At 53.4% G+C, this 15,306-nt stretch overlaps 1 protein-coding gene across 1 annotated transcript in view; it reads left to right on the forward strand.

The window, feature by feature from the left end:
- The window catches only part of ACSBG1 (acyl-CoA synthetase bubblegum family member 1), a 59,200-nt gene that overhangs the window by 25,079 nt on the left and 18,815 nt on the right, over positions 1-15,306 (forward strand). Inside the window, exons 3-5 of the mRNA XM_058294593.2 lie at positions 12,164-12,384; positions 12,795-12,883; positions 13,189-13,309. Of these exons, the coding sequence (XP_058150576.1) occupies positions 12,164-12,384; positions 12,795-12,883; positions 13,189-13,309 (431 nt within the window). The remainder of the gene's footprint in view (positions 1-12,163; positions 12,385-12,794; positions 12,884-13,188; positions 13,310-15,306) is intronic.

A 15,306-nucleotide genomic window follows, 5' to 3' on the forward strand; every position in this document is an offset into this window, starting at 1 on the left:
ACTTCAGAACCTTAAGCGCCCTCTGGGCCTAGGCTGGGTGGTCTGTTCTTGGGAGTTGAGTGTCAAGTGCCAACTCATAAGGAGGAAGGGACAGCCCGGGGAGGCATAAAAGGTATTTCTTGGTGCCATTGCAGTCAGCAGTCACCCAGCGTGCCCGACCATGTGCCTCCCAGGGTGTGCCAAGCAGGCTCCTTGGCTCCCCCAGGCCTGGCAAGCAAGCCGTGCTCGGCCTAGTTCTTTCGGGAGGCCCTGGGAGGGGCCTGCAGGGAGCCCTGGATCTGACAAGGCTGGGAATCCTCGAGCTCACCGACGCCCCCGCAGCCTGGGAGCCCGGCTCCCGCCTCTCCCTGCGTGGGGGCGCTTGGCGCAGTCCCGTGTTGGGAGCGGTCTTGAAGCTGTCCTGTCCTTCACAAAGCACTGTTCATAAGTTTGGGAAAAGGCATCTATTCATATCAGAGACTGTTGTGGGGGGGAGGTGTGAACTAGGCGAGGGGTCAAAGCCCTTCTCCTCCACGCAGAAGAAGAGCCGGCGCTTACTGAGCTCTTACTATGCGCAAGGGCCTTACTTGGATTGCTTCATTTTTTTCTTCATAGCAGACTTGTGGGGCAGGCATGTTTATCTTTCCCGTTTGATAGAGGAAACTGGGTTTGGAGAGGTGAAGTGATTTCCTCAGAGTCACAGAGAGGCTCTGGCGCTTTGAGGCGTGGACAGCGTTGTGCAGAGTGAGGCACAGAGGCTGGAGCCAGCCCAGGCCCACCTCCCTCCCCATGGCTGCTGAGCCGGCAACTCGTCTGAGGAGCTATTGGGGTCTTACCTCCAGGAATCAGGGCCCACCCTGGAGCCCTTGGGGCTTCCCGGGCCTTCTCGAGTTACCCAAGAAGCTTGGGACTCCCCAGGGTCTGGCCCCTTGGCCGGGCTCCCTGCGCCCGGATGGTTGTGCTTCCGGGGTGAGTGGAGTGTGCGCCACCGAGCCAGACCACTCAGCTGCCCTTCTGACCCCCACACAAAGGCAGCCTTGTGCCTGGCCCTGAAGGCATTTCTGTTTAGCCCTTTTCAGGTTGAGCATGAACCCCAGCTGGAGAAGGGCAGTGCCCAGGTGGCAGGTAAGGGGAAGAGATCCAGAGGAAGCAGGTGCCAGGAATAGAGCTAGCGCAGGTGCTGGCCAGGGCCTGTGCCCCCCTGCACTTTCCCTACAACACCCCCACCCACTGGGGATCTCTGTGCTGGAGGCCTGGACGCTGGGTGCTCAGCCCTGCTTGGTAGGTCAAGGGATGCGCTGGACCTCCTTCTGTCTCTCTCTCCCACCCTTTCCAAATGATCCCAGACCTGAGCGATGTGCCAGGCTGGAGCTGTGAGCTGGGGTCCAGCCCAAGGTGTGCCCCTGAGAGGGAGTGCAGGCAGAGGTGAGCAGCGCTCAGCAGACTGAGAAGTCTCAGGGGCTTCTAGAAAGAAAAGCTCCTTCACAATCAGTGGAGACTGCAGGCATCCCTGGCTCTCAGGCTGAAACCACAGGGGTCAAGACACCCCCCCACCCCTGGCTGGACGTTGCCGCTGACGGGGTCTTCAAACACTGCTTAGGTGTCCCCCTCCCGGGACCCTGCCTATGAGGGGCAGTTTGGGGGCCTTTCTGCCCTAGCACTTCAGGCTGGGACCCTCACATCTCCTTTCCCAGGCCTCTCTGCTCTCCTGTGTGCTTCCTGAGCTCTCCCACTGAGGGGTGAGTAGAGCCCATCTCCAGGCCTCCCCCACCCTCGGCTGTCCAGGTCTGGACAAGTAAAACGCTAGTGGGCAGGAGAAAAAGCTAAGACAATGACCTTAGGGGAGAGGCTCATACAGACCATCTTATCCATCCCAATTACAATTCAGATGGGGAAACAGAGGCCCAGGGAGGCAGGACCTGCCCAGGGAGGAAGGGGCCTGCCCAGGATGAGCACCCTTGGGTGAGAAGGCTGCTGAGTGGCCAGTAGCTGCGGGAGGGCTCCCTCCCCTGGACCAGCCCTGGCTACCAGGGGCCTCAGACATGGTGGGGCTGAACTTGCAAGCCTTTTGGTGGTACATTGTGTACGGCTCTTCCAAGCTCCTGCTAGATGTTCTGTCCCAGGCCTTGTGCTTATCTCTTGTACATTTCCTGAGGCCACCGTGGCCTCTTCTTTTATATCTCCAAGGGTGCCTGGCATGGGGCTGACAGGCCACAGAGGCCCTTGGCAAAGGGTCACTGTAAGGAGAGAGGGATCCTCCTGGGCCTGCTCCCAGACTTTGATCTTTGGGGGGAAGGGGCTGCCGGGTCCCGTGCCCTAAGGGACACTCTTGGAGAGATCTGGCCCAGGCCTGAGAACCACGCTTTCCTCAGGCCCAGTGTATCCCATTGTCCAAACAATAAGCACCATTCCCACTGTCGGTTCCCACACACTACAGAAAACTCCCGGACCTCCTCCTCTCTGCTCCGCGTTCTCCCCCTTCCCAGCTAATTGAGAATGACTTCCTCTACTGTTTGGCGGCTTTTATTCCAGAGCCCCAGGGCACACAGCTCCCTGCCTGCCCAGCCACCCCCAGCATAATGGGTGGATTGATAAGACACAGGCGAGGGTCAGGCACCAACTAGTGGCAACATTAGAAGGAAAAGGACAGCGTTGGGGAGGGTGGCGAGGGAGGCCACAGAAAGTACAGGCTTGGCCTTGGGATGGCTCCGCCCCACCCTTAGCTCTGTGTCACTGTGCAGGCTGGCATCTGGGGGAGTTGGCGTGGGGTTGTTCGCTGTAGTCAGCTGGGCTTGCTATCTCATGGTAGGTCTGTGAGGTGCCTTACGGCCCTGGGAACCTTGTTTTTGCAGCAGTGATCTTGGCTGAGCATGAGATGGAGTTGATTGTCCCCTGTTGTGTTTTAATGGGGAAGAGGGGGCGGAGGGGAGAAATGGCAAAACTGGCAGCTCATCTTGATTTCTTAAGCTTCCCCTATCCCCGAGGGAACCAACCCCAGAGAGGAGGTAGAGAGGTGCCGGCAGCAGCCCGGGGCCCACTCATGAGCCCTCCCTCCTGCTTGCTTCTGAGCAGTCCACCACAGGGCAGAAGGCCAAGTCTTGCCCCCAAACTGCCCCTAATTTGCTGGGAACTTGGCCATTCTTGCCCCCTTTGGCGTCCGATGTCCTCATCCGTAAAGGGCCCCTCTCCCCTACCCCTGCTTCTCAAGGTGGCCCCATCTGGCTGAGGTCCCAAATGATATCCGTCAAGGGGCTGGAGACCTCACAGGCTGAATTTTATTCACTTTTGGTCAAGAGTGATTGCAAGTCCAATGCTTGCACCAGAAGCTTGAGAGTCTAGTTAGGAAGGACGGAAAGACCATTCTTGAGCATGTGCTAAGCTTTTTATTTTTATTATTTTCTTTACTTATTTCTCCTCACTCTCTCGTTATTTGCACTTGCTGTGTTTATCTTCCTTGTTTCTTTAGGAGGCACCAGGAACCGAACCTGGGACCTTGGATGTGGGAGGGAGGCACCCAATTGCTTGCACCACCACTGTTCCCTGCTTTGTTTTGTTTCTCACTATGTTTTTTTTTCTTCTTGTGTCTCTTGTTGCATCATTTTATTGTGTCAGCTTACCGCACCCGCCCATTAGCTTGCTGTCTTCTTTAGGAGGCACCAGAAACCAAGCAGGGACCTCCCATGTGGTAGGCAGGAGCTCAGTCACTTGAGCCACATCAGTTTCCCTGTGCTAAGCTTTTTATTTATTTATTTTTTATTTATTTCTCTCCCCCCCACCCCAGTTGTCTGCTCTCTGTGTCCATTCGCTGTGTGTTCTTCTGTGACCGCTTCTATCCTTATCAGCAGCACTGGGAATCTGTTTCTTTTTGTTGTGTCATCTTGTTGCGTCAGCTTTCCGTGTGTGTGGCACCATTCCTGGGTAGGCTGCACTTTATTTCGTGCTGGGCGGCTCTCCCTACAGGGTGCACTCCTTGTGCATGGGGCTCCCCTACGCGGGGGACACCCCTGCATGGCAGGGCACCCCTTGTGCACATCAGCACTGCGCATGAGCCAGCTCCACACAGGTCAAGGAGGTCCAGAGTTTGAACTGTGGACCTCCCATGTGGTAGGCAGGCGCCCTATCCATTGGGCCAAGTCCACTTCCCTGTGCTAAGCTTTTAATAATGATATATTGATGCATACCTTTCCAGTTTTATCTATATACTTTTATTTGCTATTTTTCAAATTGATGTTATCCTGTGAACATGTCCTCATATCATTAAATATTCTTTATATACTCGATTTTACTTTTTTTTCTTTTTAGGAGGTACTGGGGATTAAACCTGAGACCTCATACATTTGAAGCAGGTGCACAACCACTGAACTACATATGCTTGGCTATACTTGATTTTTTTTTCTTAAAATTATTTATTTATTCTCCCCGCCCAGAAGGTTCCCTTGTCTGTCTGCTTGTTGTTTCTGCTCGTTGTCGACTTGCTGTGTCACCTTGCTGCATCAGCTCATTGCATTGGCTTGTCTTCTTTAGGAGGCACTGGGAACCTATGTACCTCCTATGTGGGTGGTGGGTGCCCAACTGCTTGAGCCACATCCCCTCCCCCTATACTTGATTTTAATGGCTACATTGGAATCTGTGACCTGGTATATTAGTCAGCCAAAGGGTGCTGATGCAAAATACCAGAAATGTGTTTGTTTTTATAAAGGGTATTTATTTGGGGTATGGCCTGGCTACCAGGCCATAAAGCATAAGCTGCTTCCCTCACCAAAGTCTATTTTCCCATTTTGGAGCAAGATGGCTGCTGATGTCTGCAAGGGTTCAGGCTTCCTGGGTTCCTCTCTTCCCAGGTCTTGCTTCTCTCCAGGCTCAGGGTTCCTCTTTTCCTAGGGCTTGCTTCTTTCTGGGCTCAGAGTTCCTCTCTTTCTGGGGCTTGCTTCTGTTTCCTCTGTGTACTTACTTCCTGGGGCTCCAGCTTAAGGTTTTAGCATCAAACGCCAATATCAACACTCCATCATCAAAAACCCTCAACTCTGTTCTTTGCCATGCCTTTTATCTGTGAGTCCCCACCCACCAAGGGGTGGGGACTCAACGCCCTAATGATGTGGTCCAATCAAAGCCCTAATCATAACTTAATCATGCCCAGGTACAGATCAGATTACAAACATCATCCAATATCTATTTTTGGAATTCATAACCAGATCAAACTGCTACAACTGGCTTTAAGATAATGAATTTAACCAGTCCTATATGGGACATTTGGGTTGTTTCTGATCATTTTGCTAATAGAAACAGAGAAAATCCATCCTCATGTTTTCTCTGCACATATCTCCTACTCTTTCTCTCAGGGAGCTTCCTAAAAGTGTGTATACCGGGGTAAAGGATTAGCTTGTTGTGCTTATCCTTTGTTATATATTGCCAAATTGTCCCCAGGAAAGTAGTATTAATTCATGCCACATTGCCAACAGCAAACACTGACTGTTTGGTGACATCTTTACTGCTTCAGTTTCTTTCGTTTCAGAAGGTTGGTGAGTGCGGATGGCTTCAGGGGGTGGGGTCAGCTTGAGGACATTCAGGGAGAAAAGGAACTTAGAATGGGGGAATGGGAAGAAATGCCTCGGAGACTTCCTCCTCTGCTCAGACACGGCTTCCCTCTCTTGCTCTAGCCCCTGCTTCCCTCCACTCCCCTCACTGTTGTGAACTCTGCCACCCCTGCCCCCACTGGTCTGTCCCGATCTTACAAACTCTGCTAGAGGCAGGCCCTGCCTGTATCAGTCACCACCCTTGAGGAGCACTGCTGGAGGAGTACTCCGGCCGAGCAGCATCCCGGGCACGCAGGCAGCCTGGGGATTCTGGCCAGAGCCTGGGGCTCTGGTCTCCTTCACTGGCCGGGGCAGCAGAGTCCAAAGTGCAGCACCCTATGGGCAAGGGACCCTTTGGGCTGCGCTACCTGGGCACTCGGCACACCTAACTGCTTGCTACAACGCCAGGTGCCGGCCTTCCAGCTCGTTACCCAGAACCCTCTCCTCCTCCAACCGAGGTGGACGTTGGAAGAGGGAACAGCGAGAGCAGAGGCCCAGAGGCGGGACGGCAGGGACCAGAGAAGGAGTGGAGCCTTAGGGCCTCAGGCAAGGTAGTCTGTCATCCTGTCTTCCCTTCTCTTAGCTGCTGAAGCCTGTGGGCAGGCTCAGCAGCTGGCACCAGAGGCTGAGAGACCACCAAGCTGGGGCAGGCCCCGATCAGAAGGACAGTGGACAGGGCTCCCTGGGGCTCTCAGGCGCGCAGGGTGGGGGCTCAGCTGGGCACGTCCTGACTAGGCAGACACCAACTCTTTGCCACAGGTGGCATCACCAGGCCATCCTGGCAGGGAGGGGGAGAGACGGGAAGGGCAGAGAGATGAAGGCTGGATCCCCTGGACACCCGCTCATCCAGTCCAGCCTTCCCGGGATTGGGACGGGGAGGGAGCGCACCCGTTCTTCCCCCAAAGGCCTGCCGACCCCAGCTCCGGGCCAGGCTGCTGCCAGCACTCTGGGCCCAGAGAGGACTCAGACCCGCCTTCAAGCACCTCCCAGACCCAACCACGACTAAACACGAGGAGTCTTAGTGAGGAGGGGGCCCTTGGCCTTGAAGGGCAACAGTGTGTGGACGTGGGATGGAGGGTGGGCATTCCAGGCAGAAGCTCTGTGTGGGCAAAGGCACTGGTGGGGAGAGAAAGGGAGCAGGCATAAGGAAGGGTATGTGCTGGGGTTGGGAAAGCTGGGCGGACACTTTGGGAAGGGCCTGCCTTGGAGGCCGTGTGTGGGTGTGCCCCTGTGGGCAGTGGGGGCCATGGGAGGCTTTCCAGCAGGTCACTTTTGGGTTGGAAAAGGTCACTCTGGGGGCCTCAGGAACGTGGAAGAGGTCAGTGGCCAAAGGCCATGGCTGCCCACAGTTGCTCAACCTGAGCCCCAGCCCAGGACTCGGGTCAGGGGTGAGGATGCTAGGACCTGTGGGGAGCAGCAGAATGCCCAGCTGGCACAGTGTGGCTTTAGGGTCAGCTGTGGGGGTCTGAATCCCAGCCATGCCACCTGCCAGCAGCGATCTAGCCTCTCTGTGGCTCCTAGCTTTAGCTATACAGTGAGGTAAGACACCAGCCTCAGAAGGCGGAAGGGATAAGAGGAGATGGCATGCAAGGGGGCCATGGCAGCTATTTAAACGGGAGCTGTGGCCACTTAATGCCCTTACAGGGAGGAGAACGAGCAGGGCCTCCTGGCAGAGGGGCGAGGGACGGAGGGCCCAGGCCCCTTTGCACCAGGCTCTTCTCTTCTGGGTGATGCAGGGGCTCCGAGAGGTCACTGTGAGCCTGTGGAGCGCATGCAGAGAGGGTGGGCCGTGCCAGAGCTATGAGCTGGCTAACCGGCTAGCTGTCCTTCCCAAGAGCCACAGGCTCCTCCAGGGCCAGGGCGCCCGTCCCCTCATGAAAGAGCTTCCTTCTCTTTTCCATTCCTTCAATCTTCCCTCCAAAAAGAATTGGAATTTGAGATGATTTAATGCCAAAGTAAAGACACCATGAGATTAAAAAATACTAAAACAAAACAAACACTATTAATAGGAAAAAACAAATCATGTAGTTAATGGAAGAGGAGAAATTAGAAGAAACTCTGTCCAAAATGTCCATCAAAATTTTAAATGCTTTTTTTTCCTGCTCCAGTAAAATCAGTTCTAGAAATCTATCCTTTGGACAGCCTGGAACAGGGTTGAAAGCTGGAATAATCTGAGTGTCCTTCACTGGGGAAATGGTTGAGTAAATTACAATACAGCAAACAAGGGAGTACTATGCAGCCACACAAACCCACCCAGAGGAGGGAAATGCGTTAAGGTAACAAGAGTTTAAGATGGGTGATTTGCCTAATGGCCCACATAGTATTTTTTGAAAGTTTGAGGCGACATTTAGAAACCAAGTGATTACACTTAAACACCCGGATTTCTGGCAACAATTCCTACATTCCTTCTTGGCACCAAATCCTAGAGCTGAAAGGGCTCTTCCCTCCTTAGCTGAGGCATGCATCCCCCACATCCCCACTCTCCGTCACTCCCCACTGCCTCCCTGACACTGAGCCTGGGCTTGGTACAGTCATCCCTGTAGCATTTCTCATAATAGAGTAATATTCCATTATCTTCTGTCTGTCAAAAACAGGGAGACCGAACAGAGATACTAAAAGGGCCACGTATCTCAAGGAAAATGAGAAAGAGCCTGTTTTTCTGAGGAAATGAAGACTGTGCCTCTGTGCTTCACAGGCAAATCCCTGTGCACTCGATTTATTATTTATTATTGTATATTATTTAATACGATGATGATATATTACCCGCCTGGCTCCTGTTGGCATTTGGGTTTGCTCCTCTTGATTAGTAGGGCATGATCCTCCACACTTTTGGTAAAAAACAACAGTAAGGACAACAAAATAAAACTTAACTCCTTGTATAAGCATGAAGTACACATACCTGCTATCAACAGTGATTACATGAGGAGATAGAATTTAGGAGGGCGTATCATTTTTTATACCATATACTTCTAACTTGTTTCATATTTCTTCAAAAGCCTGCACTTTTTGTCATAAAAACAAGATTCTAAATATTAAAGGTAAAACATTTGGCTGAGGAAAGTTCAGCCACAGATCACAGATCACAGATCTGAGCTTGGGTGAACAGGTAAACGCTGTGGAACAAGAGCCCCTAGCCGTCTGGTGCGGGGAGGGGCCCTCAGAAAAAAGCCAAGGCAGGGAAGAAAACTAACAGCTGCTGAACGGTGAATATATGCCAGACTTGGGAACTCTGTGGACCATCTCACAAAATCCATGCACCAGTTTGGGAGGCCAGTATTCTTCCTCCCACTCTTTTAAAATAGTTTTGTTGAGGTATAATTTTATGCCATCAAATCTACCCATTTTAGGTGTATAATTCAGTGATTTTTTGGTAATTTCACAGAGTGGCGCAAACATCACCACAATCCAATTTTGGAGCATCTCCATCACCCAAAAAAGATCCCTCAGGCCAATTTGTGGTTGAAACCCCAACTCGGGGCAACTCCGAATCTGCTCTCTATCCTTTCTGCCTTTCCTGGACTTTTCATGGAAATGCATTCATACGAAATGTGGTCTTCTGTATTACGTCTTTCACGGAACGTGTTTTTGAGGTTCCTCCGTGTTGTAGCACGTGTCAGGGTTTTGCTCCTTTTCATCGCTGAGTAGTATTCCTTGCCATGGATATACCACATTTTGTTTTTCCAGTTGATGGACATTTGAGTTGTTCCCACTCAATGGCTATTACAAATAATGCTGCTTTAAACATTTGTGTCCAAGTCTTTGTGTGGACATACGTGTTCACTTCTCTTGGAGTAAAACTGCTGTGTAAATTTATGTTTAACTTTTTAAGAAATGCTAAACTTTTTTCCATTTATTTTCACCAGCAAAATGTGAGAGTTCCAGTTCCTCCACGTTCTCGCCAATACCCCCCATTTAAAGATAGTAAAATGAGGCTGAGAGCACAGTGACTTGCCCAAGGTCACACAGCAGAATCGAATACGTGCCCAGGTCTCCGTGACTCCATAGCCTGTCCTCTTTACACTGGACATGGATTTTGAGCAAAGGCAGGTGTTGGAGACTTGGAAGAGGCCATGACTGGGGTCTGCCAGGCTGGGGTTCCGGGATATGAAAAGGCTTGGAGAAGGCTGAGGAGTGACTGTAGGGGTCCCTGAGAGCCCTTAGCTCATGCCTCCTCGAGAGGCCTCAGAGCTGCAGCTGCAGCTGCTGGACTCAGACCCTCAGGACAGCCTCTCGTTGCCGGCCAGTGTGGTCTTGACCTCCACCAACATGTAAAGCCGTCTGTGAGGGACCGTCTCCCTGGTGCCCTACCCCCAGCCACGTTCCTGCAGGCCTCCATGCCCTCTGAGTCATATGATCCCTTCTGTTGGGTTGTAGACATACCCCTCGCCCCCATGCCTGGCTCTTGTTGTGTGTTTATTTTTAAGATTTATTTATTTATTCCACCCCCCCCCCCGCCCCCGCTGGTTGTCTGTTCTCTGTGTCTATTTGCTGCGTCTTCTTCTTTGTCCGCTTCTGTTGTTGTCAGCGGCACGGGAATCTGTGTTTCTTTTTGTTGTGTCATCTTGTGTCAGCTCTCCGTGTGGGCAGCGCCACTCTTAAGCAGGCTGCACTTTCTTTTGTGCTGGGCGGCTCTCCTTACAGGGCACACTCCTTGCACATGGGGCTCCCCTACACAGGGGACACCCCTGCGTGGCAGGGCACTCCTTGCGCGCATCAGCACTGCGCATGGGCCAGCTCCACGCGGGTCAAAGAGGCCCGGGGTTTGAACCGCGGACCTCCCGTGTGGTAGATGGACGCCTTAACCACTGGGCCAAGTCCTCTTCCCTCATGCCTGGCTCTTTACCTCTTTTCTGCCTAACTCAGGGTCCCCACACAATCTAAGTGTCAAAGGAGAGGGAAAAGGTCATCCCTCCCCCCTGCCTGGCCCCAGGGTACCGTGTCGGTGCCACCTCCAAGATGGAGGCCTGAAGCGGAGGGACCTCTCCTGCTCAGCTTAGTTCCGGCCAGCAGGGGGCAGTACAATCCTAGTCATTCTAGCCAGCCCTGGAGGCCCCAAGGTACCAGAAAGGTCCAGATCATGCTTCCAGACTTCCTTTGCAAAAAATTTAGAGAACTTGAGAAAGGGATAAAGAATGGAGGCATGCATTTATTGAACATCAACTGTATGCCTTTATTTCATGTGCATCATTTCTTCCAAACCTCATATCAACCCTGAAAACTGAATGCTCACTTTACCCCTAAGGAAAAAGCCTCAGAGGTTAGTGGTATGCCTGAAGTCTCACATACTACAAATTATCCTCTGTCACCACCTACGCACTGTGAACACAGTAAGTCACCTGACCCTCAGGGGCTGGATGGTGCCCAGGGACAGTGCCTCAAGTGGGCGCTGGGCCTCAGGCATAACTGGGTTCAAATCTGACTGTCATGTCCCTGCTGTGTGACCTTGGGAAACCAACTGGACCTCTCTGAACTGCAGCTGCCCCTTCTGTAAAATGGGGCTATCCCAACCCATGTTGTGAAGAATAAATGACATACTCTGGGTAAAGGGTTCAGCATGGTGCCAGGCGTTTGGAAAAAACTGGAAAATACTATTGTTCTGCTGTTGTTATTATTTTCTGGGACTGGGAGACTTTTCAGGCTGGAGATCAGGGCCTACTGGTCTTTTATCTCCTCTACGCCCTTGGGAAAGTTGTTCTCTTTGATGCTCCGACCTGTCTAACCGGGTTTGTTCCCAAGAGGCAAGGGAAGAGCGGACATCCCGAAAGCCCCTTGAGATCTGACAGTCCTGCTCCTCTGAGGCAGCGCAAGTTTTACTCCAGGCTGCCCAGCCTCAGGGGGCAAATTCCAGCTGGGATGAAGCAGACACAGGCAGGAAAAGGTCTAGGGGCCTATATTAGTTTCCTTGGGCTGCTGAAACAAATTACCACAAACTAGGTGGTTTAATACAACAGAAATTTATCATGACACAGTTCTGGAGGCTCGAGGTCCGAAATCAAAGTGCCAGCAGCCCGTGTGCTCTCTGAAGGTTCTAGGAAGGATCTCATCCATGCCACTCTCTTATCTTTTAGTGTTGCTGGCAATCCTTGGCATTCCTGGGCTTGTAGATGCGTCACTCCAATCTCTGCTTCCATCATCATGTGGCCTTCTCCCTGTGTCTAGCTCTCTGTCTCTTCTCTTCTTACAGGGACACAAGCCATATTGGATTTAGGGCCCTCTCAAATCCATTATGACTTCATCTTAACTTGAACGTGTCTGCAAAAAACCCTATTTCCAAATAAGGTCATGTGTCTTAGGACATATCTTTTTGTGGCTACACAATTCAACCCACAACAGGGCCTCAGCCTTCCAGGGCCCCCACCTCTCCTCCAGCTCCTCTTCCTTGCTGTATCCCCAAGATCCGCCATCATTAAAAGCCCAGAGCCACACCTCCTCCTTCAGGCAGCCTCCCAGGCTCCCCCAGTCCCTGGCTTGCCTGCCAGCCCCATGGCCTGGGCCCTAGGGCAGTGGCAGCACCAGCAGGGTTGGGGGCTCTGCCCGGGATGGGACCTGGCTCTTCTGGGAACAGTCCTGGGCTGACATGATCCAGGCTCTGGTTTTCCCTGCCCCTGCAGAGGAGGCGCTGTGGACAACCCAGGCCAGCGGGCGGGTCCGCCTGCGCGTAGACCCCAGTTGTTCACAGCTTCCCTACACCGTGCACCGGATGTTCTACGAGGCCCTGGACAAGTATGGAGACCTCAATGCCCTGGGTTTCAAGCGCCAGGGCAAGTGGGAGCACATCACCTACTCCCAGTACTACCTGCTGGCCCGCAAAGCTGCCAAGGGCTTCCTAAAGGTGAGGGGGCCCCTCCGAGCACCGCCTTTCCCCTCCCTCAGCTCTGGGCCCGCACGGCCCCTTCTCTCCCACTCCCTATTGGGCAAGGCCTTTTGAAATAGTGACAATAGCTATAAAAAACCACTGTGGTTTTTTAAGCGCTAATACTGTGTGCTGGGTCCTGTACTGAGATTGTACGCTTGATAGGAGTTTTTCACTTGTTTTCACATTCATGGGTGGGCTGGGCTGAGGGGCTGGACTCCCTGGGGAGCCCGGGGAGGGTGCTCAGCAAGGGTGTTGAGTGACTGGTCCCCTGGGGTTCTCTGACTGGTGGGCCCTGGGAATGTGATCCCTGGGACAAGCCTGCGCGGGGACGTGTGGTGCACGCCGCCCTGCCTGGCTGACCTGGCCTGTCTGCCTTCGGTCTGGAGCTCGGCCTGGAGCGGGCCCACAGCGTGGCCATCCTCGGCTTCAACTCCCCGGAGTGGTTCTTCTCGGCAGTGGGCACGGTGTTTGCAGGGTGAGTGGCTGGGGTGGGCGCAAGATCTCCATTGGGCTGCAGGTGGGCAGAGCGGCATGATCTCTTTTTAGAGCCTATAGATGTATCACCTTCAGAAGCCCTTGTGGGTCTCACACCTTCCCCTCCTCTGCCCCCCACTCCCTCCCCAACATCTCATCTCTTCTCTGGGGCTCCTCTCTGCCCAGGCCACCTGCTGAGAGTCTGGGTTTTAGAGGCTGGCCGGGGCTGGAGGCTGAGGAAGTGCTGGGAGGGGGGCCAGCCCCTCTGCACTTGCCCAGACAAGAATCCCCCGGGGCCCCTTGCAGTGGCATCGTCACCGGCATCTACACCACCAGCTCCCCTGAGGCCTGCCAGTACATCGCCTATGACTGCCGCGCCAACATCATCGTGGTCGACACTCAGAAGCAGCTGGAAAAGATCCTGAAGGTTTGTTGTGGAGAGGGTGGAGGCCAGAGACCGGGTGGCCATGGACAGCTTACAAAGGACTTTTCCACCCTCCCATCTAGTCTCCCTTCATCCTCATCAGCAACCCCCACTCCAGACACACAATTGAATGAGGCTACCCATTTGACAGGTCAGGAAATTGAGGCCCAGAAACCTCCAGGAACTTGCCCCAGATCACACAAGAAGTTGGTGATAGGGCCTTGGGCTCAGACACCTGACCAGCCCACTGCCTGCCACGGATGTGGACGCCCCTGAGGGGAGGGGCCATGGGGACTGGTGTCCTCTGCCTGGGGAACGGCCATGGGCACTGTGGGTGGCTCAGAGTTCTGACGCTTTGAGCTCTCGTGTGAGACTGTAAGGGGGAGGGGGAGGTCCGGGTTGCTGAGGGCTGGGGACTGGGCCCGGGCAAGAGATGACATGGGGTCTTCTAAGGAGAGCAGGAGCTGGAAGGAGCCTCTTGAACCTGCTGGGTCTCTTCTGAGAGCTGATGATGCCTCCTGACTCAGTACCGTCGGTCCCCGACTGGCACTGTCCCCCCATGGGCCACGCTGGGCTGGGCTGGCCTGATGCACTAGGGAGGGCCTCTGGAACCCGAGGGGGATGGACTCGTGGCTGGTGGGGGTGGAGGGTCTCCTGGGCCTCATCTCTGGTGGAGAGACCTCCTCGAGCCTGAAAGAAGGACGCTTGGGCCAGTGGTTCCAAAAGGGGCACCCATCAGCATCCCTGAGGCAGGCACAGGCCACAGCCCAGACACCAGCCCCTGCACGCCCTGGACAGAATCTCTTGGAGGAATGTCCCAAATAAAGGTATGGAAATTTAAGAATAGTTCCCTCAGGTGAGGCGATGAGAAGCCCAGTCAAGAACGGCTGGTTCACAGTGAAATAAAGCGAAGCCCTGGAAGAACCTCAGAGTTGCCCAGGCTGGACGCACCAAGGCCCCTGGAGAGGGTTTCAGCTGAGAGCTGACATAGTGAAGTGATTGAAGACACGAACTCAGGCTGGACTGCCTGAGCTCCAGTCCTCCGAGGCCTCAAGGGGCTGTTTTTATGGAAATTCTTTAAAAGCACTTAGACTAACTGGCCTTGGTGCCCACCAGATAAATGCTTTCAATTTGTTTCATTATAAAAGGGTTAACTTGGGGGCATAAGACGAGAGGAAAGAAAGGGGTATTCCCCATCCTCCCAAGATGGCTCCCTCATCTGTCTACTTGTTGTCTGTTCATCGTGTCTGCTCATTTTCTGTTCGTTGTGTCTGCTTATTTTGTCTGCTTGTCATCTTTAGGAGGCACCGGGAACTGAACCTAGGACCTCACATGTGGGAGGCGGGTGTTCAACCACTTGAGCCACCTCTGCTCCCTACTTGTTGTGTCTGATCATTGTGTCAGCTCATCACATCAGCTTGTTGTGTCTGTTCATCTTCTTTAGGAGCCACCAGGAAACAAACCTGGCACCTCCCATTTGAGAGGTGGGTGCCCAATTGTTCAAGCTACATCTGCTCCTCAAGAAAGGGGGCATTTTGAAAAACTTAGGGCACTTTTACAACCTGGAAGGACCAGAAAAGCATCTCATCCAAGGCCCTTCTTCTCTCAATCACACACTAAAAAACAGACTCAGAGCTGAAAAACTCAGTGCCAAGTCATAGGGGGGCCACACTGTACCAGTGATAGCAGAGGCTCTGGTCAGGGAGCACCAGCCTCTCTGAGCTCCCTCAACACATCACAGCAACCCTGAGAGGCAGGCCTCGTGCCCCATCTACAAGCAAGGAAACCCCGACCAGAGGCCGACAGGCTTCCTCCAGGCCTGATCCCTTGGGAGCGGCAGCAGAGGACTTCAGGCTCGGCCCTTTTGCTCCAAAGCTCCTTAGCTCTTAACCGTGAGGCCGACCTGCCTCAGGTTCTTATGAAGAACCATAAGAACCATTTGGGGGTGGGGAATGAGAGGACGGCCAACTCTCCTTGGACCCCAAGTGGGCTGTTATGTC

This window comes from Dasypus novemcinctus, chromosome 3 (genome assembly GCF_030445035.2).
Source record: "Dasypus novemcinctus isolate mDasNov1 chromosome 3, mDasNov1.1.hap2, whole genome shotgun sequence".
NCBI lineage: Eukaryota > Metazoa > Chordata > Mammalia > Cingulata > Dasypodidae > Dasypus > Dasypus novemcinctus.